At 45.3% G+C, this 24952-nt stretch overlaps 1 protein-coding gene and 1 long non-coding RNA gene across 2 annotated transcripts; one reads left to right on the top strand and one right to left on the bottom strand.

Moving 5' to 3' along the window:
* Window positions 1-4930: 4930 nt before the first annotated feature.
* Window positions 4931-12258, bottom strand: IL17F (interleukin 17F). The gene is made up of 3 exons (XM_006056758.3): window positions 12168-12258; window positions 6941-7146; window positions 4931-5759 (listed from the first exon to the last, which is right to left on the bottom strand). Exons 1-3 carry the CDS (start codon window positions 12198-12200, stop codon window positions 5486-5488), a joined length of 513 nt encoding a protein of 170 aa, XP_006056820.2. The 5' UTR covers window positions 12201-12258; the 3' UTR covers window positions 4931-5485.
* An 8842-nt stretch (window positions 12259-21100) lies between these two features.
* On the top strand, window positions 21101-21940 carry LOC123328399. The gene is made up of 2 exons (XR_006543191.1): window positions 21101-21376; window positions 21616-21940. It is a non-coding gene; the product is annotated as an uncharacterized LOC123328399 (long non-coding RNA).
* Window positions 21941-24952: the final 3012 nt, after the last annotated feature.

Below are 24952 nucleotides of genomic sequence, written 5' to 3'. Positions count from 1 at the left end.
CCATGAGTGGTGTGTCCCTTCCAGGGAGGCCTGTCACTCTCAGACCCTACCCCAGCTTCAGCACAGCAGTCCATCCAGAGCTATGTCTCCCAGATCTGGTTTCTGTCAGAATCATGAGAATGTGGGTTGTGGGAAATGGTTACACGGGTTCTGGTGTTGTCCCCACCACAAACAAGGTCTGGTCCTTGCCTTCAGGCCATGCAAAGGGCTGTGGTGTGTCACCTACAGACACATGCAAGGAAACCACAGAAGTAAGCCGGTGGAGTAGGAAGCCTCTGAGTTTTACAACAGCCACAACTCCGAACAACTCATAAACCCATCTTTGCCTGGTGCATTGATTTACTTGACTTTGAAAAGAATTAAAAGGTGGGAGCATTGATTCACAGCCCTTGCATAAGGGGGTTGTAAGTAAGACTAGTAACAGCTAGTCAGAACAGGAAGCTGCTTTATATTTATTATTGCATTTAATCTGCACCACAATCTTATGAGGCAACTATTATGATCATCCTCATTTTACAGTTGAGAAAACTGAGGCTCAGAGAAATTAAGTAACTTGTCCAATGTAGGCTACAGTGAACATTTTGGCCCTAAGGGAATTTTATTAATGAATTAAATCTATAGCTTCCTCCATAGAGAAAGGATCAGATTTGTGGTTACCGGAGGCAAGGAGTGAGAGAAAGGAAAAGCGGATGAAGAGGGTCAAAATGTACAAACTTACAGTTATGAGATACATAAGTACTAGAAATGTAGTGTGCGTGCATTCTAAGTCATTTCAATCATGTCCAACTCTGTGTGACCCCAAGGACTATAGCCTGCCAGGCACCTCTGTCCATGGGATTCTCCCAGCAAGAATATGGGAGTGGGTTGTCACATGAGTTTCCTTTCTTGGGGCCAAGCAAAACGGGAAACATAAGTTTTGTGCCTCTTGGGATAATGACATTAAGTAGGTGCCTACCATTACCTGGGTGCTCAACTGTCTTTTATACTTTTTGTTTCAATTACATTACACTACTCTTTAAAATAGTTATTATTCTCCACTTAACATGTGAGGAAACTGTCTCAGAAGGACTAATTTGCCTACATTTGTACAACCAGAAGATGGTAGAATCAAGATTCAAAGTCAAGAGCTGTCTAAACATCAAATGAAATTTCTATCTCTCTTAGGAAAAAAAGGCAAAGAAAACCAAACCAATTTCATAACCGTTTCTCCTTATGCCACCTCCTAAGTATTGATGATTTTATTCAGGTTTGGGGAGGAGGAGAGAGGAAGTGAGAGAAATGAGAATGTGTTTTTCCACTCAGCCAAGTCTTCGTATGTATGAAGTGTATATCAAAAGATAAGGCTATGTGCTTTCAAGTTTCCGCATGGAAAGAAAATTTCCTCTTTCCACACACTATACTAGCGGTTGGTTGGGACACCGGAATCACTCAACTTGACTATTTCTCCTACAGGCAAAAGAAAACACCTCCAAGTCCCAGATACCTGGGTGCAGAGTTGAGGAGCTCAGGAGAGTCACAGGCGGCTACTAGGGGAAGACAGGGAGCCATCATTCCCTGGGGGCCTATGCTAGGGAAGTTGGAGACAAAGTCGTGCAGTGCGCCACCTTGTGAGGAGGGGAGGATCTGCAAGTCGTGGAGGGATGCTGTAACTCAGGGCCGAGCCTCCAGGGGACGCCATGTACAATGTACTTGGAAATGTGGGCTGGGGAGGTCCTTCAGTCCCGGTTCCCAGAGCCAGCCTAAGGCCACAGAGAAATGACTGCTGATGCTGCTGAGTCGCTGCAGTCGTATCCGACTCTGTGCGACCCCACAGATGGCAGCCCACCAGGCTCCCCCGTCCCTGGGATTCTCCAGGCAAGAACACTGGAGTGGGTTGCCATTTCCTTCTCCAATGCATGAAAGTGAAAGTGAAGTCGCTCAGTCATGTCCGACTCTTAGCGACCTCATGGACTGCAGCCTACCAGGCTCCTCCATCCATGGGATTTTCCAGGCAAGAGTACTGGAGTGGGGTGCCATTGCCTTCTCCAATGACTGCAATGGGTCCTTACTGAAAATGCTATAGAGCCAACATGAAAAGTCACAAACTTTAAGCCAATGAACCTGTTTCTATCACTAATTACCCAAGTGACTGAGCTTGAGCAAGTCATCTATTTCCTCTGGGCCTCATCAGCAAATGAGAAAGGTTGACAGGTGATCTACAGGGGCCCCTCCAGCTCTAACTTTGTGAGTTTACCACAGGAGAAATTGCCTTCTCTCTGACTGTCTTACCGGCCTTTCAGTTTCCACCCCTTTTATACACTTGCCACCAAAATTCTCCTATGAAATAACAGCTGCGCTCTTTCCACATCTGTAATAAAGCATACAACAGCATCCACACGTGAGCCTTGTGCTACTGTCCGCCTACTGCCACGTTCATTCATTCATTCACTCAATCATGCTTTCAAGAACGGTTTATACGTATCCCCCACTGTGTAGGCTTTCCTGGTGGCTCAGATGGTAAAGAAGCTGCCCGCAATGTGGGATACCTGGGTTCAGTCCCTGCATTTGGAAGATCCCCTGGAGAAGGGCATGGCAACCCACTCCAGTATTCTTGCTTGAAGAATCCCCATGGACAGAGGAGCCAGGCGTGCTACAGTCCATGAGGTTGCAAAGAGTTGGACACAACTGACTAAGCGCAGCACAGCACCCCACTGGGTGCTCCCACATTATCCCAGGCATATGCTGTTCCCCTAGTACACAAAGCTTCTTTGAGCCTCAGTGCTTTTGTTTATACTGTTCCCTTTGTTAGGATTGCCCTTCTCTCATTTTCCTCTAAGTAAGTAACTGTTACTCAGTCATGTCTGATTCATTGTGACCCCATGGACTGTAGCCTGTCAAGCTCCTCTGTCCATGGAATTCTCCAGGCAAGAATACTGGAGTGGGTTGCCATTCCCTTCTCCAGGGGATCTACCTGACCCAGGGATCAAATCTGGGTCTCCCTTATTGTGGGCAGATTCTTCACCATCTGAGCCACCAGGGAAGCCCCATTTTCATCTAGAGCAACTCAGTCATCCCAGTGCAAAAGTCATTGCCTTTCTGGAATGTCCTGATGAGCTATCATCCTCTGTGTCTTCTCTAAATTTCAGACTTTGATCATAGTACTTGGCACATTGTTTTGAAATTACATGTGACCACCTGTAATGAGATAATATCCTAATACACACAGGGGTGTACTTTTTTCCTCAATGTCCTTCACCTCTATACTTCTCTCACCACTCAGTTGGAAGCTTTCTGAATGTACTACCCTCAGGGCAGGGCTATTACGGCCAAAATGAACAGAGAAAGGTTCACTGCACAGGTAAGAGCACCTATATGGACGTGTGGGATTCACAGCAAATTTATGAAGCTGATAGCTATGAGAGAAAATATTCTTTTAAATTCCAAGAGGCTGAGCACTTTAAGTACGAACATCAATGTTTATACCATAAGTAGAAGATTCAGGGGAGAAGGCAATGGCACCCCACTCCAGTACTCTTGCCTGGGAAATCCCATGGACGGAGTGGCCTAGTGGGCTACAGTCCATGGGGTCGCAAAGAGTCAGACACGACTGAGCGACTTCACTTTCACTTTTCACTTTCATGCATTGGAGAAGGAAATGGCAACCGACTCCAGTGTTCTTGCCTGGAGAATCCCAGGAACGGGGGAGCCTGGTGGGCTGCCATCTATGGGGTTGCACAGAGTCAGACACGACTGAAGTGACGCAGCAGCAGCAGCAGGAGACTCAGGAACAAAAAGAAGAACCCACTTATCAGTGACTCCAGCCCCACCCCAACCTACAGACTAAGTAAAAATTGCCCCCACTAAAGAGTGAAAAATGGCTTCCAGGCTCCTGCCTCTGCCCATCCTCAGACCAAGTTGCAGGTAGGAGTGAGAACTGATGTCCTATCTCCTCTCTGGAAGGCAGCAGAATGCAGATGTGCCCTGAGCAGCTGTTGTGTTTCAGTGAAAGAAGAAATGTGGTGTATCTGGGCAAGAGAGGGACCAGTGAGCCTCAGAGCAGTAGGGAGACCAGAATCCTGGGAACTTTGTGTCCTCAAGAAGCATAAGAGATGCTTGAAAGATCACCAGTGACCCCAGATGCAGTGACCACCATGGCTCTCGTGACCAGGGGCTCTGCAGGCGGCTGCTACCAAGACGGTTGGCTGCCCACCCACCATGTGCATTTCTTACTTTTCTTCATGTCTTCATTGGCTACCACAGTGGCCAATAGATGTTCACTTTGTAAAATAATACAGACAGGAAGATGGAGCAGTAAAGAGTTACCAGGCAATGTGAGCTCTGTTTGCACATTTTTCCTTAACTTACCTTGTAATCCCCAGGAATCATTAATAATAGAGTAACTCTCCAAGGCATGGAAAAACAGAGAGAAGACTGTTGGTTGCCAAGGGCAGAGGATGGGGGGAATGGACAGATTTTGGATGAATGAAACACACTTTCAGTTATGAGATTAATAAATTCTGAGGATTGAGTGTACTGCCTGATGACTATACTTATTAATAAGAATATCGTATTCTTGAAATTTGCTGAGAAAGTACATCTTAAATGTTCCCACCACACCCCCCCACACACACACAAAAATACCTAGGTGAAGGGATGGAGATGTTAACAAACCTTATTGTGGTTCTCATTTCTCCATACATACATGTATCAAATCATTACACTGTACAACTGAAATTTACACCATGTTACTTATCAGTTATATCTCAATCAAGCTGGAGGGGGGAAAAACTAACATTACCAAAATCATTCACAAATAATAATAGTAATTCTGACACTAGCACTCTGATGAAACATGAAAAATAAATGACAGCTATATAGAATTTCATAATCTTCAGGTTCACAAGGTTTGTGAATACAAGCTGAGACAGAACACAAAGATCTCAAGTGTCTTTCAACCATTAACAGTTTATTATATTAGCCCTTGATATATTAATTTTTCTCCCAGAATTTTATATAGTCAATACATCATAAATACCTGGCGAGTTTCCTTACAAGTATAAATATCAGGCCAACCTCATCTGTATTTAGCAATTTTAATAAACATGTGCTAGGCCCTTAGCCCCACCCTTTCCACCCGCCCCATCCTGCACAGCCCCTCCCACACTCTCTTACATGGTGGTTATGTATCTGTTGCACTTGTGAGCCAGAAGTCAGTTTTGCTAGCAGAGCCCCCACCCACTGACTGCATGACCAGGGAGATGGTCATCATAGCACATAAGCAGAATGGGACCTGCATTCTCTTCCATCTATTTTTAGGGGGTTGGGTCATTGGAACATCTCAGGACCATATAAAGATGCTGAAGCCCCAGAAAATGACTCTATCTAATACAAAATCTGGAGAATCCCGTGCAGATATTACGAAAAGACCTGGGAAGTGGAGAGAAATGGGAACCACGTAGGACTCATGACAGAGCTCTGGCTAAGGAGGGGCATTTCCACAGCTTCTTCAGCTGAGCTGATCTGCCACCTGATCTGCCATCGGGTCATGCAGGTGGCGGACCATGGGGGTGACGCAGGTGCAGCCCACGGTCACCAGCACCTTCTCCAGTTGGAACAAGCCAGGACAGCCATTTCGCTTCCTCCGGAGGACCAGAAACTCCTGCTGGATGGGGACGGAGTTCAGGGTCCTGTCTTCCTGTCCCTCCGCGTTGATGCAGCCCATGTGTCTGCACTGGGCCTCCGCAATCTCAGAGGGGAACCGGTTGGCGTCCCGGGTGATGCTGCAGGAAGAGCAGGGAGAAGTGGATGGTGAGATCTGGCAGGAAAGATGCACAAAGGATGGGGACCCTGTGGCACTGGGCGCCCACCTGCAGGAAGGCGATGCTGGGTAATACGGGGCCACAGCGCAGGCGCGGAACAGACATCCTGGACTCAGATGCCGGCCCCTGGCGGGGTGCTTAACTCCCTAAGTCTATGTTCCCTCAACCATAAAATGGAGATTCTCATATTCCTCTCCCTTGCAGTTGTTGCCAACACTCTGTGATAACAAATGAATATAAAATGCCATCACTGAAACATTGGCATCCATAAATGTTAGATCTTTTAGTTCCTTTTTTTTTTTTTTTTTTACATTTTTATTATGAGAGCCATCTTTCATCCTTTGGTTAGAGATTGAACATCACTTGGAGGTCCCCCAGTACACAGTCTCCAAAGCCTGCTGCTTGGGAAAGAAAACCAAAGCCCTGGGGGGTTGTGAATCCAATGCCTTCTTTCAATTTCTCCCTTGATTTCTCCCTTCTTGCCAGGAGCATAAAGGCCAATCCAGCCGACTAGCCAGGTACATACTCCCTTCCGGAGGAAAGGAAATACATGCGGGCAGCCCCAGAAACACTTCTAATAGTCCCCAGACTCTGTTTTCATATTTCTATTTAGAGCATCTAAATGAATGCTTGGTACTAAGAATCTCTGTGTAAGACAAAATCCCAAGTTTGTACCCTGAACATCCCACCTAGCATCTTCCTTCCCCAACTGGCCTTTCTCCTCCACTCTGCCCTCTCCAATCCTTGAAGATGGAAATCCAATCTGAGTGGCTTTCTCTGAACTGACTTTTCTGGTCCCCCCCTTATCCCCACGCAGAGACCATTATGTGGGCTGCTTTAAAGAGCCCTCTCTTCCAACACAAAAAAAAGTTTCTCAGTTCCAAACCCAGGGCTGCATGAAGCAGAAAAAGGCAAAGCATCAGGAGAGGTTGGAAGCAAAACAGGCTTTTGAGCACATAGGAGGACTTAGCCCAAAGTAGCAAGAAAAGGGGAGCTCCCAGGGAAAGTGGGATTTCTGCTTTTAAGAGTCAATGTAAGGACTATTATTTTTTTCTGTATTTTTGAACTTATTTACTGTATGGTTAGAATAAAATTAACATGTTTTCCCTAAGACCATGGAGATCAGTCTCCTTGGCACGTACTTGTAATCCCAGGGGGAGATGGAGCGGTTCTGCAAGTTGCGTGAGATGAAAACTCCCTGGTTCCGCCTGCGGATACGGATGTCAACCTTCACAATGTGGTCCTCCACAGAGGGGCAGAGGCCAGAATCCCCAGGTCTGGGGGGTTTCTGAGCTGCCACCTCCCCCAGGAGGGTAAGCCACAATGTCAACAGCAGCAGGAACTTGACCTGGAAGTAGATGAGAATGAGGTTGGTTAGGGACTCTAGGGTCACTTGCTGACAAGAGACAGGTCATGCTTCAGCTGAACTCAGCATCCCTGGGACAGGATCAGGGCTCCTCTCTGAACTTAGATCGTCTCCTGGCAATGAACAATCAGACATGAAGATTCCAGGGTACCAACCTGAGAACTAAACTATTTGGCCTGGTGAATGTACCCTCCACAGTTCGAGAGCTTTTGAACAGGGAGACATGAGGATATCAGGATCTGAGACTGGGTTTAAATCCTGAGTCTCACCGAGCCTCTGCTTTCTCTTCTTTCCCGCCAGGGCATAACACTTGCTTTATAGTAATATTCACAGGATTTTAAAAAATGTTCTTTGTAATGCACTTATAATAAAAAATAGGGGCTTAAGAAATGATAGCTCTTAATTTCCAACCTCACATCCATGAATCCTCCACAAAACCCTTTGTCCCAGCCATTCCTGCCCCCCTACCCCCATCCATCTAAATCTCCCCCTTCCATCAAGGACCCACTCAGAAGTGGTCTCCTCCAGGAACTGTCCCAAAAGTAGTTCAATTAGAAGTATGTTAACTGCCCTCAAATGATAAAGCTTTTACCATCTAGCATTCAAGCAGCCCTTCTCTATTGTCTGGATATCTAGTATTTATGTTCACACACATCTTCACCTACAGGAGAATATGTCATAGAACAGGTGTTTCAAAATACTTTCTGGATGAATGAAAGAGCTGGTAGACGAGTGAATGAATAAAACAATTCATTTAAATTACCAACGTAGTTAAACTCAACGCATTAAGAAAAACACCGTGCAAACCCAAATATAGCAGAGTTCCCATGATCCACACTGACTGAAGGAAACAGGGGCATTAAGGACATACAACAGAGAAATCAACACACTTCTCTTTAGCTCCAGAACATTTATCTTTTATACTTACTTTGAAACATTGGTTTATCTGGTATTATAGGAATGCACAAAGAAAGCACTCTGTGAAAATCTAACTAAAATCAGAGCTAAAAATTTCTGCAGCTTCCCTTTGTCAGAACCCCACAGTGACCACTGACCCTCACTGGGAATGGACAAGGCTCATCAACGACTCTCAACATAATGAAGGTGAGTTGCCTTCATCCTCGGGGCTCCATGTTGGTCAGACTCACACCTTCTGTGAGTTAAGGTTGGGAAGGTGCCTAGACATGTTGGTTTAAATGGGCTTCACTTTTTATCTCTTGCAGATGCTGGAGGCAAGAAATGATAAGAGTAAACCAAAAGGTCATGATGAGAGTGCTGTACTAAGGTAACTGATACTAAAAAAAAAAAAAAAAAACCTGTAAAGTGAGATTGACCCAGATAAGCCCAAATGGGTATAATTTGCCTCCAGATAATCAGCAGATGTCTACTTTCGTCTCCCGTAATCATTCATTCATTCAACAACTCTTTCTTATCTCTGGAGTCTGATGATAAAGGACATGAGCTCTGGAATCAGAAGTCCTGGGTCCACAACTTAGTTCCAGGACTCTCACCAGCTGCAACTGAGTTTCCTCCACCAGAAAATGTGGAGATTAAATGACAGGATCCATATAAAGCATGAAGAGCATGGTCGGGATGTGGAGAGTATTCAGTATAGGAGCTACTGTTAGTCGACCTTTCCCTAAAGATGGGAAAGATGTAGGATTTGCCCCGCTGTACCTTCTATCTACACAAAGCACTATGATCCCGTATTGCAAGACCTCAGTTCCCCAACCAGGGACTGAACCAGGGGTCACGGCCATGAAAGCCCGGAATCCTAACCACTAGGTCACCAGGGGATTCCTAGTGAACTCACTAGGAAGCACTGTGAAGTTTTAAAAAGTAAAAGGAAGCCTGCTTGGAAAAGAGGGTCCTTAGCTTTTTGAGCATCACTTCCTTAAATTTCTTGAGTAAATCCCTCTTTTGCGTCTCCTCTTTCATTTTTTGTGTCGTATTCACAGACTCATTTCTAATTTTCATTATTGAAGCTTTAGAGTAAGTGTCCCTTGGGGTTACCAGGTTTATCAATAATTACCAAATAGTGACTTATAATTCTAATGTCATTATTATATTTGCTTATATCTTTAGAGTATTATAGAAAACACTTTCACATCTCTGTAATCTCTAGATTCTCACACCTACCTTAAAGGATAGGTAGAGCTCATATTAGTTACCCCGATAAGGCAGGTGAAGAAGCTGTGTCTGATGCTCTCCAGCCTGCTAGTGCCAGTCTGAGGACTAGAACTAGGTGTCTGTGGTCACTGTTGCCACAGCCCCTGAAGCTCATTACTGTTGTCATCAACATGGAGTCATCCACAGTGTTTCATCTCAGCTTTGTCTCACTAGAGGAGCCAGGCATTTTAAGCCATGTGACAGCCATGTCAGAATTGCGTAAGTGTTGTAGGTCATGTAGCTTTTTATCAGAAATCAGATGACATCTGCAAATCACTCTAGTGTGCTCCATGAAGCTGATGATCTGAAACTGTAGATTTCAGTGGTTATGAAACACAGAGCAGGGGCTGGATAAAATTCTTGCTGGTTCTCAAGAATGAGACACAGAAGAGCACTTCTCTGAGAGGCTCAGATTATTTTAGTCTCAGATTCTTCTGTGCTGGCTTTCCTGGTGGCTCAGTGGTAAAGAATCCACCTGCAATGCAGGAGATGCGAGTTCTGTTCCTGGGTGGGGAAGATCCCCTGGAGAAGGAAATGGCAACCCACTCCAGTATTCTTGCCTGGAAAAACCCCATGGACAGAGGAGCCATCGGGCTACAGTTAATAGGGTCACAAAAGAGTTGGACAACAATTCTTCTACACCATCTATGAGGCAGGCAAATGGACATCACGCCTTCTCTGTCTAATAGGAAACAGAGGTAAGAGAAAGCACCATCGTAAGGTGGGCAGTGTCAGGACACCGACATGCTCAGCTTAACCCTGTACTTACTCTACTGTGAAATCCCCCAGGAGAATATCTGAACGCTTGTCTCCTAACTCACCTGTGATTCGTGCTCACCCCCACGTAGGGATGTGCTCCAGAACCCAGCCAGCTCCTAGTCCACAAGATTTGCCTTGCCTCTCTATTGAGGATATCCTGTGTGCCTGCACCTCCAATTTCTAATCCTATTATAATGTCCTTTGCCCTGTTATGTTTTTTGCTGACAGTCCAACAGATGTCCTTAGAGAAACCAGAAATAGACATGACTTTAGAACACAAAACTATCCAAAAAATTGTTTAAACACAATGGCTTTAAGTTCAGAAATCTTGCTTCTAAACCATTCAAGGGCAGAATGTTGTACTTGAAGTCATAAACCTAGATTCATGTCCCTTTTCTTGGGCATACAGTATCTGATGATGTTAAATCACTTAAATTCATTGAACTGTTGTTAACCTGTACAATGGAGAAAGCGGTCTCAATCCGCTTCATTAGGTTGGTGGGAGACTCAGAGGTAAAAATAATCACATAACTAGTATTAATATTTAATACTCTAATTTGAAAAGATACATACCCCCTAATGTTTATAGGGGCACTGTTTACAATAGCTGAAATACGGAAGCAACCTCGATGTCCATCAACAGACAAATAGAAAAAGGAGATGTGATACATATATACAATGACTATTATGCAGCCATAAAAAAGAATGAAACAATGCCATTTGCAGCAATATGGATGAACCTAGAGATTATCACACTAAGTGAAGTAAGCCAGAAAGAGAAAGATAAATGTATGATATCACTTATATGTGGAATCTAAAATATGATACAAATGAGCTTATTTGCAAAACAGAAACAGACTTGCAGACATATAGAACAAACTGATGGTTACCAAAGGGGAAAAAGGGTGGGAGGAAAGATAAATTAGGAGTTTTGGATTAATATATGTACACTACTACATATACAATAGATAATCAAAAGGACCTACTGTATAGCACATGGAACTGTATTCAATATCCTATAATAAACCATAAGGGAAATTATGGTCTGTTTATTCAGTTATACATAGCTTCCCTGGTGGCTCAGAGGGTAAAGCATCTGCCTGTGATGCGGGAGACCCAAGTTTGATCCCTGGGTCAGGAAGACCCCTTGGGGAAGGAAATGGTAACCCACTCCAGTATTCTGGCCTGGAGAATCAATCCCTTGGACAGAGGAGCCTGGTGGGCTATAGTCCATAGGGTCGCAAAGAGTTGGACACGACTGAGCGACTACCCTACCCTAACTGAATCACTTTGCTGTATACCAGAAGCTGATACAACATTGCAAATCAATTATACTTCTATTTGAAAAAAAAAAATACTCACTGAATTCTTTCTCTGTCCTTATTGTTCATTATATTAAGTGGCTAAGTTAACTAGAAACTATGCCTGCAGAGATCTGCTATTTCAGAGTATACATTTTATCATTCTCAATGATATCAATTAATCCTCCATAAGGAAGATGAGAGGATAATAAGTCACAGAGGAATAACAATGCACAGAGAGGTTAGGTAACTTATCCCATATCCCACATTTAATAAGTGGTGAAACCAGGTCCCTCCCCCAGGAACTGTCCAAGTGCATCGCTAGGTGGTTTCACTCCCTGCATCCAGGGGCACTCCTTGTCTGCCAGTCATCTTGGGAGAATCATCACCCCTCTCAGGGCCCCAGCTTCCTTGGTTAAAATAAATCTATATAGATCCTAAAAGGCTGGCTAAGCTTCCCTGGGAGATAGGGCCAACTTAACTCTATAAGCAGAGACTATGTCCAGTTTGTGATGCCAAGAATTTCACAAGCTAATGCCAACCATGCCAAAGCCATTAGTAAAGAGCTATGGTTTTCACCCCACTATAACTTCTGGCTACTTTTTCTTTTTCTCCAACAGATCAGGGTCAGTATTAAAGTCAGCTCTGTGTTTTAAAGAAATGAAACCCCCAAAGACCCCAATCCAGCCTCATTCCTTAGAAATCTGCTCTCCTGAAATCCTAGGGCTAACTGTACCCAGGGGTGATCACCCAGGGGTGATCCTGACCACTCACCATGGCCGTGTCACACAGGACAGTCATCGTCATTTTGCTCTGGTCGCTTGCGTTGTGCAGGAAACTCCTGTGCCTGAGTCGTCTTGTGTGTGCTAATGTGGTGTCAGCGAGAGTACCTGTCAGTTTTATAGCAATCTCTGTCCTTGTTTCAAGTGACCTGCTTACTGCCTAAGTTGTGGTTGCCCCAGAGAAACTGATGAATGTAGTGTTTTTTGTTTTTTCCTATTCCACTTCCTGAAGGGGAGTCGGGGGACTCTAGAAAAAGGGATGACGAAGAAAGGACCAAATCTTCCTCTCCTTCTGCCCGCACGCCACAGTCATTGCCCTCACTCTAGAGCAAATCTCTTAACTGATATACTACGGAGAGGAGCCAAATGACAAACTGCTGTCATGAGTTCTCATATTCTTCCCCCAAATGGCTAAGAATCTAGTCACGCACCTTCTGTTCTACTTTCCAGTCATGCAATGTGAAACGTGATTTAAGTGCACAAGTCATCCTTCGAGGAGACACAGTAGTAAACTATCTCTAGCTCCACTTTGTGAATGGAAAAACAAAACCAATGAAATGAGTGGCATCAGTGAGAGAGTAAGAGTTGATATCCCCAGGCGGTTAGTTTCATGGTTTCCCTGAAGTAACTCTGTTTTAACCCAGTGGTTAGACTTACTGGTGTTTAATAGACTGATAATCATTATTCATAGGACTTAAAAACAACCATTACCTTGGCTCTCTCTGAACATTATTTGATTTTTTTAACCAAAATGGATTAGCAAGTAGAGCCTTTAAGTCTCTGATGTGTTATTTTAAATGACCTGCAAAATATTAATTTATCTTAGTTCAGTGCTGGTCAACATTTATTAAGAACATGCTGTATGCTGGGCAGCATAGCCTAGGAATACACAGACATTTCTGAAATAGCAATAACTTACTTTTTTAAATGTCCATTGGGCTTAGTCACTCAGTCATGTTCGACTCTTTGTGACCCTTTGGACTGTAGCCCAGTCCATTTATAGTATAAGCCCTTCTTATACTATAAATCATGGACTAACACTGGGGACACATGATGAATATATGATGAACACACAGCTGATTATAGTGGAAGCTTTTCACTAACTGGCCCTGTACCACCCATGGCCCAAGCTATTACCAACTTTTAAGTTTCAGTAATTCACGTGAAGCTGTCATTCAACACACCTACTGAAGGAAAGCTACACGCCTCAAAATAGCCTGGAGTTAAAACTCCCTTCCAGATCCTCCCCACTATTCTATACAGAATAAAGAACTTTCTCCCCCAAAGAAAGGAATGGACATTAAGATTGATGACATTCATCTGCCAGCCAATCCCAGTCTCCGGCCGGTCTCAGGAATTCCTTACCCCAGTTGTTGAAATCTAACTAATCAAAAATAATCATGAGGAAAAACAGACCCCCTCAAAATGATGCATCTCCACAAATATATGTTTTCTGTGTATACCTACTCTCTTCTTGACTTAGCACAGCAGCCCACTAATCTGACTGCTGCCCCTTCTCACCTCGTTAAAGGTGATCTGTTCCTGTAAAATGCCAGTCTCTTTTTTTTTTTTTTTCTTGAACCTCACCTTCTCTAACTCCCTTACCTTACATTTTTTGGTGCCAAAACCCAGGAGGTTGAGGTTCCTTCTTGTTCTCCATGGCCAGCTCTTCGGATCGTGGAAGCCTGCCAAGCTCACTTTCCTGCCCAGGCTTTCAAGACCTCCTGGAGAGGATACCCTGTGCCTTCGTGAGCGGTACAAGCCCTGTGTAAGGGCTTTATTGGTTTTCCATATACCCCGAGGAATATTGGCCTCCCTCTCTCTCTCTCTTTCTCTCTCTTCCTCTTTTCTTTCACTCTCTTTTTCACGAGACCAACCAACTCCAGGATAGAGGCCTTTTGCCATTTGACCTCCCTCCATCCACCACGAATTCTCGCCTGACCCAGTAGCCCAGGTAAGCTCAGACGGTACTCTAGGGTGCCATAGACTATTGTCCTTTCCGGGTTCCTGGAGAACCTTCTGGCCAAAAGGCCTTCTGGGGAGGTCCTTGGGGGATGCCCCTCCCTCCTTCAGAGTCTCTCTCTCCCTTAGCCTGGTCAAAGGATTAGGTGATGGATTAGGTGATGACCTTTTCTCTCGACCAGACAGTCACTAGCCATTTGCTATGGGATCAAGCCAGTCCATCCCATGGGACTCTCCCTTAAGCCTGTGTAAAACGAAACCTCAAGCCTCTGCTCTTGACCAATCTCAGGGTTCATAAACTGGAGTCACTTTGTACTCAAATTTGGCCTCAATACAAACTGGATAACCAAAACTGCTGGCCTGAGTTTGGGACTTTCAATTACAATATTTTATCAGATCTCACTAACTTCCTCGGATGGAATGGCAAATTGTCAGAGGTCCCCTATACTCAAGCCTTCTGGGACCTTAGAAGCTGTCCTTCTCTCTGCAAGGACTGTTCTACCTATCAAATCCTCCCCTGTTCTCTCTCCCCCTCCATTACAAAAGAATCCAAATCTAAAGCTCCTAAAAGGCCCCCTAAACCCTCAGCCCCCAATTTCCACCCAGCAGATAAGCCTCCTCCCTACAGCCCCAGAGATGAGGCTTCCAGAGACAACACCCCCACCCTCTAGCCCTTCCTCCTCCAAATCAGGAAGCAATGACCCCAAAGCCCCAAAAGAGATTTCCAACCCCCTCCATCAACCAGGACCCAAAACAAACACATGTTTCCTCTCAGGGAGGTAGCAGGACCGGAGGGCCCCACATGGGTTCATGTGCCTTTCTCAATTTCCGATATGAGCCAAATTGAAGAAAAATTGGGATCTTTTTCAGAAAATCCTGCTAGATATAGGAAGGAATTCCTCCGCCTTACACAAGCATATCATTTAACCTGGAATGATCTTTATTACATCCTAAATGCCACTTTAACCCCTGATGAAAAGGAACGGATACGGCAGGCAGTCCAAGTTCATGCTGATCAGCTCCATAACCAAGATAGGGTTAATCCAGTGGCTAATGATGCAGTTCCTTTAACTGAGCCACAGTGGACACATCAAGCTGGCAATGCTGGCCTCTGGTACCTACATCATATGATCACCTGTTTACTAGAAAGAATGCCAAAAAGCTCTCACATTCATGTTAACTACAGTAGGATTAGGGAAATGACTCAAGAAAAGGATGAAAATCCTGCCCTTTTTCTTTCATGGCTTACTGAGGCAGTCTAGAAACGCACAAACCTAGATATTTCTACCCCCGCCAACTCCTATACCTACACGTCCAGTTCACAAGTCAGTCAGCCCCCGATATTCACCGAAAACTACACCAGTTAGAAAAGGGCCCCAAAACCCCTCAGTGAGATTTCCTAGAAATAGCCTTTAAAGTTTTCAATAATAGTGAAAGTGAAGTCGCTCAGTCGTGTCCTATTCTTTGAGACCCCATGGACTGTAGGCTCCCCCATCCATGGAATTTTCTAGGCAAGAGTACTGGAGTGGGTTGCTATTTCCTTCTCCAGGGGATCTTCAGTAATAGGGAGGAAGAAGCAAAAAAGGAAAAAGAAAAGGAAAGAAAGGCCAAATATGCTTTATTTGCTGCTGCTATCCAAGAAAAAAATTCAACCCCTCTGGCCCGCCAACCTCGACCCACCCCTATGGGACCTAACCCCCCAGGACCCTGCTTCAGATGTAACCAAACAGGACACTGGGCTAAGTCCTGACCAAGCCCCTGGCCACCCACCAAACCCTGCCACACCTGCAAACAATGGGGCCACTGGAAAATGGATTGATTGTCCTCAGATGCTACCCACCAAATCTCAGGGTCCACCCCAGGCCCAACAACAATGGGTCAGGGGCCAGACTCTGGGGGGCCCTGGCATCCCAGACCATGGCTCCTAGGATGAGAGGGGAATTGACCCAATTTTGCCTGAGTTATTCCAGTGATGGAGTCCAAGCTCCAGACCCCAAGTCTGTCCCATACAGATGGACTCAGAGCTTTGAGTAATTGGCACAGTGGCCAAACACAAAGTCTCATTCCTAATAGACACTGGAGCAGCCTTTTCACTTTTAACCCACTTTAAGGGCCCTCTCCCAGAGAAGGCAATGGCACCCCACTCCAGTACTCTTGCCTGGAAAATCCCATGGATGGAAGAGCCTGGTAGGCTGCGGTCCATGGGGTCGCTAAGAGTTGGACACGACTGAGCGACTTCACTTTCACTTTTCACTTTCATGCATTGGAGAAAGAAATGGCAACCCACTCCAGTACTCTTGCCTGGAGAATCCCAGGGACGGGGGAGCCTGGCGGGCTGCCGTCTATGGGGTCGCACAGAGTCGGACACGACTGAAGCGACTTAGCAGCAGCAGCAGCAGCAAGGGCCCTCTCCAACCTTCAGAAGTGGCCATCGAAGGGGTCTCAGGCATCCCTTTTTATCCCCAAATAACCCCTCCTCTCCCTTGTTCCTTTGACAAAACAACACTAACACATTCTTTTATAGTGGTTTCTCAATGCCCAATGGCACTAATGGGACATGATCTTCTGGCTAAGCCACAGATTTCTATAAACCTCCCATTCTTAGATCCCATATCAATTCTTTGCATCCAAATGGCACCTGAACCCATGGCCGGCCCTCACTCCCAAAACCTGCTCCCTGATCTTCCCCCGATAGATCCTCGGGTCTGGGACACCAAAACCCCATCAGTAGCTTGACACCATTCCCCTATACAGGTTTTTCTTAAAAATCCCTCTCAGGTCATAACTCAAACTCAGTACACCCTGACCAAAGAATCCCGAAAAGGACTTACACCAATAATCTCCCGATTGCTCAAAGCTGGCCTTTTGCAGCCTATCTGTTCTCCTCATAATACTTCTATACTGGCAGTCAAAACGGAACCGCACTCCTGGCGTCTAGTTCAAGATCTTCGCAAGATCAATGAGGCCATAATACCCGTACATCCCGTGGTCACTAACCCCTACACCCTTCTCTCACATAGTCCCCCTGACATACTCTACTTCACAGTATTAGACCTCAAAGATGCTTTAATTACTATACCTCTACACCACTCTTCACGGCCCCTATTTGCCTTCACCTGGACGGACCCAGACACATATCAATTTCAACTATTAACTTGGACTGTTTTACCACAGGGGTTTAGAGATAGCCCTCATTTTTTCGGTCAAGCCCTCCAAAGAGACCTACAAACTTTAGCCTTAGGCTCTACTACCTCACTCCAATATGTAGACGATTTACTGTTATGTAGTTCCTCTCACCGTAACTGCCTAGTCCACACTGCAACAGTATTAAATGCCCTAGGCAACTGGGGCTACAGAGTCTCGCTCTCCAAAGCACAAATTGCTTCCACCACTGTCAGTTACATAGGATTGCTTCAAACTCCCACATCCAAAATAATTCCAGCTCAGAGACTTGAAGCATTGACACAGACCCCCAGGCCCCAAACCAAGAGGGAACTTCTTTCTCTATTAAGTCTATTAAACTTCTTCCTAATATGGGTCCCAGATTTTGCCCTCCACGCAAAACCTCTCTACCAGGCTACTCGAGGAAACGTAGATGAACCCTTATTGGCCCCCACCTCTCTCCACACACCAATACAAACTCTTATCAAACATTTACTACAGGCCCCCTTCTCTTTACTTACCTGATTACACCAAGCCTTTTTCCCTTTTTGCACATTCTCGACAAGGATATGCCTTAGGGATTCTGTGCCAGAAATGGGAGGATATGTGGGGACCTCTAGCTTACTTATCCAAACAAATCGATCTCATCATGCTCGGATGGCCACCTTATCTCCAGACCTTAGCTTCAACTACCCTCTTAATACCCGATGCCCAAAAACTAACCCGAAATGCTCCTCTACCTGTATGCTCTCCTCATTCCTTCAAAGATTTGCTCTCTCATCAGGCTTTCCTTTCTCTGCCCCCTGCTCAACTATAGATCTTCCACACACACCTCCTCGACCCATCCCTTTCTTTTATGCCCTGTAAACCTCTTAATCCTGCTAGTTTACTCCCTACACCAGATCCAGAAGCAGAACACCTACCTTATGACTGTGTTCAGATCTTAGATATGACACTTAATCCCTTTGAACATATAACCAATCAGCCCCTTACTGACCCCACAGTCCCATCCTGGTTCATAGACGGCAATGCCCAGAAACAAGCCCCATTTGGGGCTGGATACGCTATAGTCCAGGGACAACCTGACAAAGTTATTCCCCCTCACCTCATCAAATAAGTCACACTCCCAGCTCACACATCCTCACAGCAGGCTGAACTGATAGCTCTTACACAAGCCTTGACCCTAGCCAAAGACCAAAAGGTAAACATTTATACTGACTCCAAGTATGTCTATAACATATTACATTCTAATATTATAATCTGGAGGGAGAGGGGATTCCTAATGCAAAAGGGAACACCTATTCTTAGTGCTTCTTTTATTTCTGAACTCCTCCATGCAGCTCAGCTCCCAAAACAAGCTGCTGTGATACACTGCTGGGGACATCAGCGGCATAGCCCTATCTCCTTTTATAACAACATAGCAGATCATGAAGCAAAGTGGCAGGCCGCCTCTGTCAGTTCTGTCTTTACTATAGCACAGATTGATGAGCCTGACATCCGCACACTACTTTCATATTTACATTCCCTTTTCCACCCCTCTGCAAAAGTACTTAAGACTTTCCTTCAGAACTTTATTGAGTTAACTAAGGACTATGTGATTTATTTAAATAATCTGACCCAAACTTGTACCACTTGTCAGCAGACAAATCCTAATTCTAACATTCGCCCCCCTCTGTCCCCACCCACCAAATTCATGGACATCTTTCCCGCACAAGACTGGTAGGTAGATTTCACCCACATGCCACTCATAAAAAGGGTTAAATTCCTCCTAGTCTTCGTAGATACATTTTCTGGATGGATTGAAGCTTTCCTGACTACTAACAAATGAGCCCCTACTGTGGCTCACCTTATTCTTACTGAAATCCTCCCCAGGTTTGGAATGCCTTCCTCCCTCCAGTCTGACAACGGCGGGGTCGGGGGGGGGGGGGGGGGGGGGGCGGGTGCTGAGTTCACATCCCAAATCACCCAAAATACTGCACAAACCCTTCAAATTCCTTGGAAGTTTCACATTCCTTACCACCCCTGGTCCTACAGTAAGGTTGAGAGAGCCAACCGGGTCCTAAAAGAAACTCTGACCAAATTAACAATTGAACTTCATCAAGATTGGACTAAACTAAACTCTTCCCTTTAGCCCTCTTAAAGGTCTGGGCCTTACCAAAAAAAACTCTAAATATCAGTCTGTTCGAGGCCGTGTATGGGAGGCCCATAGTACCTTTAGGAGAAGGGGACAACAGAGGATGAGATGGCTGGATGGCATCCCTGACTCAATGGACGTGAGTGTGAGTGAACTCCGGGAATTGGTGATGGACAGGGAGGCCTGGCGTGCTGCGATTCATGGGGTCACAAAGAGTCGGACACGACTGAGTGACTGAACTGAACTGAACTGAACTCCCATGATGGTCTCAAACTGCCATCCCACCTTCCTTTTCCCTTGCTTGCCCAGATATGAGATGCCCTTTGGCAACATATGGATAACCTAGTCCCTCGACCACACCCCAATCTCCCATACCCATGCCTCCACATAGGAGACAAAGTCTACATGACAGTTCAGTCCCACTCAGATCTAACCCCAAAATGGCAAGGACTCTACACAATAATTCTACTGACCCCTACTGCTGCAAAATTAAAAGAAATCACCCCCTGGGTGCACATTACTTGACTAAAAAAGGTTATGCAGCCCAATGATGAGAATGCTTACCATATTAATTCTTACCAAGTTTCTCACACAGGCCCTACAGCTCTAAAGTTCTCACGGCTTCCACTGGCCCCAACTGATGATGGATGAGCCTATCGGTTCATTTGTATCATGGCTACAGTTATTTCTGGAACAACTCCTGGCATATATCTGGGTTGTGAGTCCTCAAGGATCCATGTTCAAGCAATGTTGAAGACTACATCTTCACCCAGTGGCTGCAAGGAACCTTTTATAACTTTTATCCTTTTGAAATCCAATTCTTCTTCATAGTAGTCTATCTTATATTCACTTTGCCAAATGTTGGTTAACATCTTCTTCTTATCTTCTTTCTTTTCTCTGACCCAAGAACACTTTCAAAACCCTAACCTTAACTATCTATTCTGGACCCTTAATTTAACTCATACTCTCCTCAATGCTTCTAACCCACAGTTGGCTAAAGACTGCTGGATATGTCTATCCATAACTCCTCTGGGAGATTCAGCCCTCCCCACATCCATCCTTGACTGGACCACAGGTAACATATCTCTACACCACTTACACCATGAGGAACGTTTATTCGTCTCATATCTTAAATATCTTCACACTAATAATCAAATCTGGAATTCAGACAAACTCTTAGAATCTTTACTCACTGACCTTCCCTTCTATAACAGAAAACCTCCAATAGGAGGCCCTATCATCCAGAGAGTAACACTATTACAACCAGCTCCTTTTTGTATATCTGGAAACTCCTGAAACAGCTCATATGATCAACCCGTGGGCATAATCCCTAAACCCATGTGTAACCATACCTCCACATTATACTTTGCCACTGGAAAGACTATATATAATGTTTCTGGTGCTACAGGACGGATCCCCTCAGCATATCCCTCCATTTCTCCCATTGTTGGAGCCACCATAGAGGGGTCACTGACCACTCTTGAACGAACGATCAAAACCCCGCCCCACCACCTGTCTCCTCTTCGCCATCGACTTCAGCTGTTGTATTGTGACACCTGGCCTGTTTTTCTTATATGGGGTGTCTACATACCTCTCTTTACCTACTAATTGGACTGGAATCTGCACCCTGGTATACCCCAGTCCAAACATTTTTATAACCCCCAATGATCAACCCCTACCTATTCCTCTCATTCATAAGCCAATGAAACAAGCCATTCATTTCATTCCCCTCTTAGTGGGACAAGGGATAGCAGCTGAAGTTGGAACAGGAACTGCCGGCCTAACCACCTCCATCCGAAACTACCAGCACTATCTAAAGACCTATTAGACAGCCTCCAGGAAATAGCCCAAGGTCTAATGACTATCCAAAATCAACCTGATTCCTTGGGAGCCAGTGTTACAAAATAGAAGGGGATTAGATCTACAAACTGCAGAAAAAGGAGGTTTGTGCCTTTTTCTTTACGAAACCTACTGCTTCTATGCCAACCAGTCAGGTATTGTCTAAGAAGCTGCAAAAAACCTTACAGATGGAGCCTCTCGAATCCACCAGAGATTAAGCAACTCCTGGCAGTCATGGTTGATGAATTGGAACTGGATGCCTTGGGTTTTGCCCCTTCTAGGACCATTCATATTCATTATCTGCAAATTCACATTTGGACCTTGTTTGTTTAATCTTTTCCAGGGATTCCTCCAGGAACGAATCTGAGCCATTTCTCGAGATCAAGTCAAGACTGTCCTTCTGCTTGAGACCCTGGCAGCTAGGATAGAAAATCAACACTATTGGGCCTTAGACTTCCTTCCTGCCTCCCAGACCACAAACCCCCGACCCTCGTTTACCAGCATGAAGAAGCCCTGAACATTGACAACGCCCATCTCTCTTTCTCTTTTTATATGTTCCTTAGGGTCTGGAATGAAGGAAAACTACATGGCTCAAAATAGCCTGGAGTTAAAACTCCCCTCCAGATCTTCCCCACCATTCTATAAAGAATAAAGAACTTTTTTCCCCGAAGAAAGGAATGGACATTAAGATTGTTTACATTCAGCTGCCAGCTGATCCCAGGTCTCAGGAATTCCTTACCCCAGTTGTTGAAAGTTAACTAATCAAAAATAATCATGAGGAAAAACAGACCCCCTCAAAATGATGCATCTCCACACATATATATTTTCTATGTATACCTACTCTCTTCTTGATTTAACGTAGCAGCCCACTAATCTGACTGCTGTCCCTTCTCACCTCATTAAAGGTGATCTGTTCCTGTAAAGTGCTGGTCTTGTGTTTTTTTGTTTTTTTTGTTTTTTCCTTGAACCTCGCCTTCTCTAACTCCCTTACCTTACTCCAACAGCTAGGACACTACACACAATTCCAGGAGCCTGCAGAAAGAGACAGCAGAAAACTCTGTAGTTGTATGAATGAGTTACACCAAGCCTCCATGTTGTGAAATATTATAGCTGCTCAAACATCAAAGTTAGTAAGGTTTTTGTTTGCCCTCCCACCTGCTGTGTTACAGGTAATAGACTCTACTAGTAGACTCTCTACCTTAATGAGTTTAAAATCTAGTCTTGAAAAGAAAGCAAACACACATATGTTAACCAGTAAGATAACAACATGGAATTGTTAGGGATATTGATAGTTAAACGTACACATTTAATTTTACTAAATGTACCCTCAAGAGATTTCATCTTTACTCGAGAATGGGGAATCTAGAGATCCAAGATGGTAGAGAAGTAGGTGGACATGGAGTACATCTCTCTCCATGGATATATCAGACATACACCTCCAGATACAGAAGATCTTGCAAAACACCAACTGAGAGTGAGCGGGAGTCCTGACTATGGGAAAAGAATATATAGAACCACGCAAATCTCGGTTAGACAAAGGAAGGAGGGGAAGAAAGAGGAGAGTGATTAGGAATAGATCTGCACGTGGAGGGGTGAGGGAACTGAAGCAGGGGTCAGATCCCCACATCAGGGCAACTGTTTGGGACAGAGGTGAAGCATTTGAGGCTATTGTAGAGTGAAGCAGCTTATCTGTGAGCATCTGAATGGAATGACAATCACATAGAAAATCCTATTTGAGTTTGATCCCTGGGTTGGGAAGATTCCCCATACACACCCCAGAAAGGGATGCAAATCCCCTAGAAAGCACAGCAGCTGGGAGCTGAAGCATAGAGATTGGAGAGCAATCCCAGGGCAAGGTCGGCTCTTCACTGTGGTGGCCCGAGGGAACCTGAAGGAGGAGATCGCAGTGGGACATGCTTGCAAAGGAAAGCCAGGCAAAGTGAAGGCAGGAGGATATTGCTGAATCATACACAGCGGGTGGACCCATCCCTATAGCCTCGCTCTCCCAAAACGTCAGCACTGACACCTGAAAGACCCCAGAGAGGGTGGCTCTTTAAGCACCTGATGTGCTGAACAAGACACCAGCCAGGGTGGCCCTTTAAGTGCCTGACACGCTGAGAAATGGAGAAGGACCCCAAACTATGTACTGCACTTAGTCTCTCAGTCATGTCCAACTCTTTGCAACCCCATGGGCTATAGCCCTCCAGGCCCCTCTGTCCATGGGATTCTCCAGGCAAGAATACTGGAATGGGTTGCCATGCCCTCCTCCAGGGGATCTTCCCAACCCAGGGATCAAACTCAGGTCTCCCGCATTGAAGGCAGATTCTTTACCGTCTGAACCACTAGGGAAGCCCAGGAAAGTCCAGTTTCCACAGTAGTTATCACATTCCATATCACATATCCACAGTAGCTAACACATGAAAGTTTCCTGGTTCAAAACTGGATAGAAACATGAGTGCTCCTCTGACTTCTGAGTCTTCAGGACTTCCTAGGTGGCTCGGTGGTAAAGAATCTGCCTGCTAAGGCAGGAGATGTAGGAGACATGGGTTCAACCCCTGGGTCAGGAAGATCCCACAGAGGAGGAAATGGCTACCCACTCCAGTATTCTTGCCTGTAAAATCCCATGGGCAGATGAGCCTGAAGGGCTACAGTCTACTGGGTTGTAAAGAGTTGGACACTTTACACCTTATTCAGGATCCCAACCAGAGGATCCTGTAAGTGCCTGACTTGCTAAGAAACAGAGAAGAACCCCAAACAGAGGCCCTGAGTGGGCCATGCAACAGGGAAAAACCAGCCAAACAGGTCCTCTGATCGCCAGCTGGCAGAGGCTAGGAAAAGACTCTAATAGGATCATAGCTCTTGCGGCAGGGGCATTTGATGTCCCTGTACACTTGGTGCTGCCAGAGTTCCCATGATTCAAGCAGCTGTGCCACATCTCAATACTTAATGGGGCAGAGCTGCCAGAAGCTAGAAAAAAATCCTAATATTACCATACCTCCTGAGGCAATAGATAGCACCCCTGTATATCCGTCATTGCCAGGGTCCCCAAGATCCAAGCTACCGAGCCACCTGCTCACACGATCCCCACTGGGACAGAGCAACCAGAGGCTAGGAAAAAAAAACCTGAAGAGTGCCACATTTCCTGCTGTCCTAGCCGCCGGCTCCCCTGAGAACCTGGTACTGCCAGGGCCCCTGCGATTCAAGCAGCTACCCTACCTCCACACCTGTTCCTCCCTGGGGCAGGCCCAAGTCCTCCAGAGCAGCCTCAGAAGCAAACTCCTATGGATGATTTGCACACAGAGGTGGAGATAAAACCACAATTGAAACCCAAGGGCAGTGTGTCTAAGGAAGAGAACCCAAAATTTTCCCACCAGTGGTACAAGCTACAGATTAAATCCACACGATCAACTAGGCAGACTCTGTCTATGGAATATGTAAAAGGACAATGAGATGTCCCGCAAAATAAAACGCACTAGCACTGGCAGATGCGGACATTAGAGGCAAGAACAAGCAGGAGTAGGACCAGATTAGAGTGAGAACTGCCTCTATAACAGGTCCAGAGACCAGCTCAATATTGGAAGGCATCCTAGGCGGGTGAGGTAGTCTGTGACTCACAGAGACAGAAAAGATACTGACAACTGAGATCCAAGAAAAATATTTATTATTCTTATATTTTAACT

Source organism: Bubalus bubalis, chromosome 2, assembly GCF_019923935.1.
Source record: "Bubalus bubalis isolate 160015118507 breed Murrah chromosome 2, NDDB_SH_1, whole genome shotgun sequence".
NCBI lineage: Eukaryota > Metazoa > Chordata > Mammalia > Artiodactyla > Bovidae > Bubalus > Bubalus bubalis.
This window is presented reverse-complemented; position numbering and strand designations above follow the sequence as displayed.

Coding starts and splice junctions, on each gene's coding strand:
- IL17F (XM_006056758.3), bottom strand. CDS start 12,200: ATGACGATGACTGTCCTGTGTGACACGGCCATG. Junction 7,147..12,167: donor TCCTGTGTGACACGGCCATG/GTGAGTGGTCAG, acceptor ATCTACTTCCAG/GTCAAGTTCCTGCTGCTGTT. Junction 5,760..6,940: donor ATCTCCCCCTGGGATTACAA/GTACGTGCCAAG, acceptor CTCTTCCTGCAG/CATCACCCGGGACGCCAACC.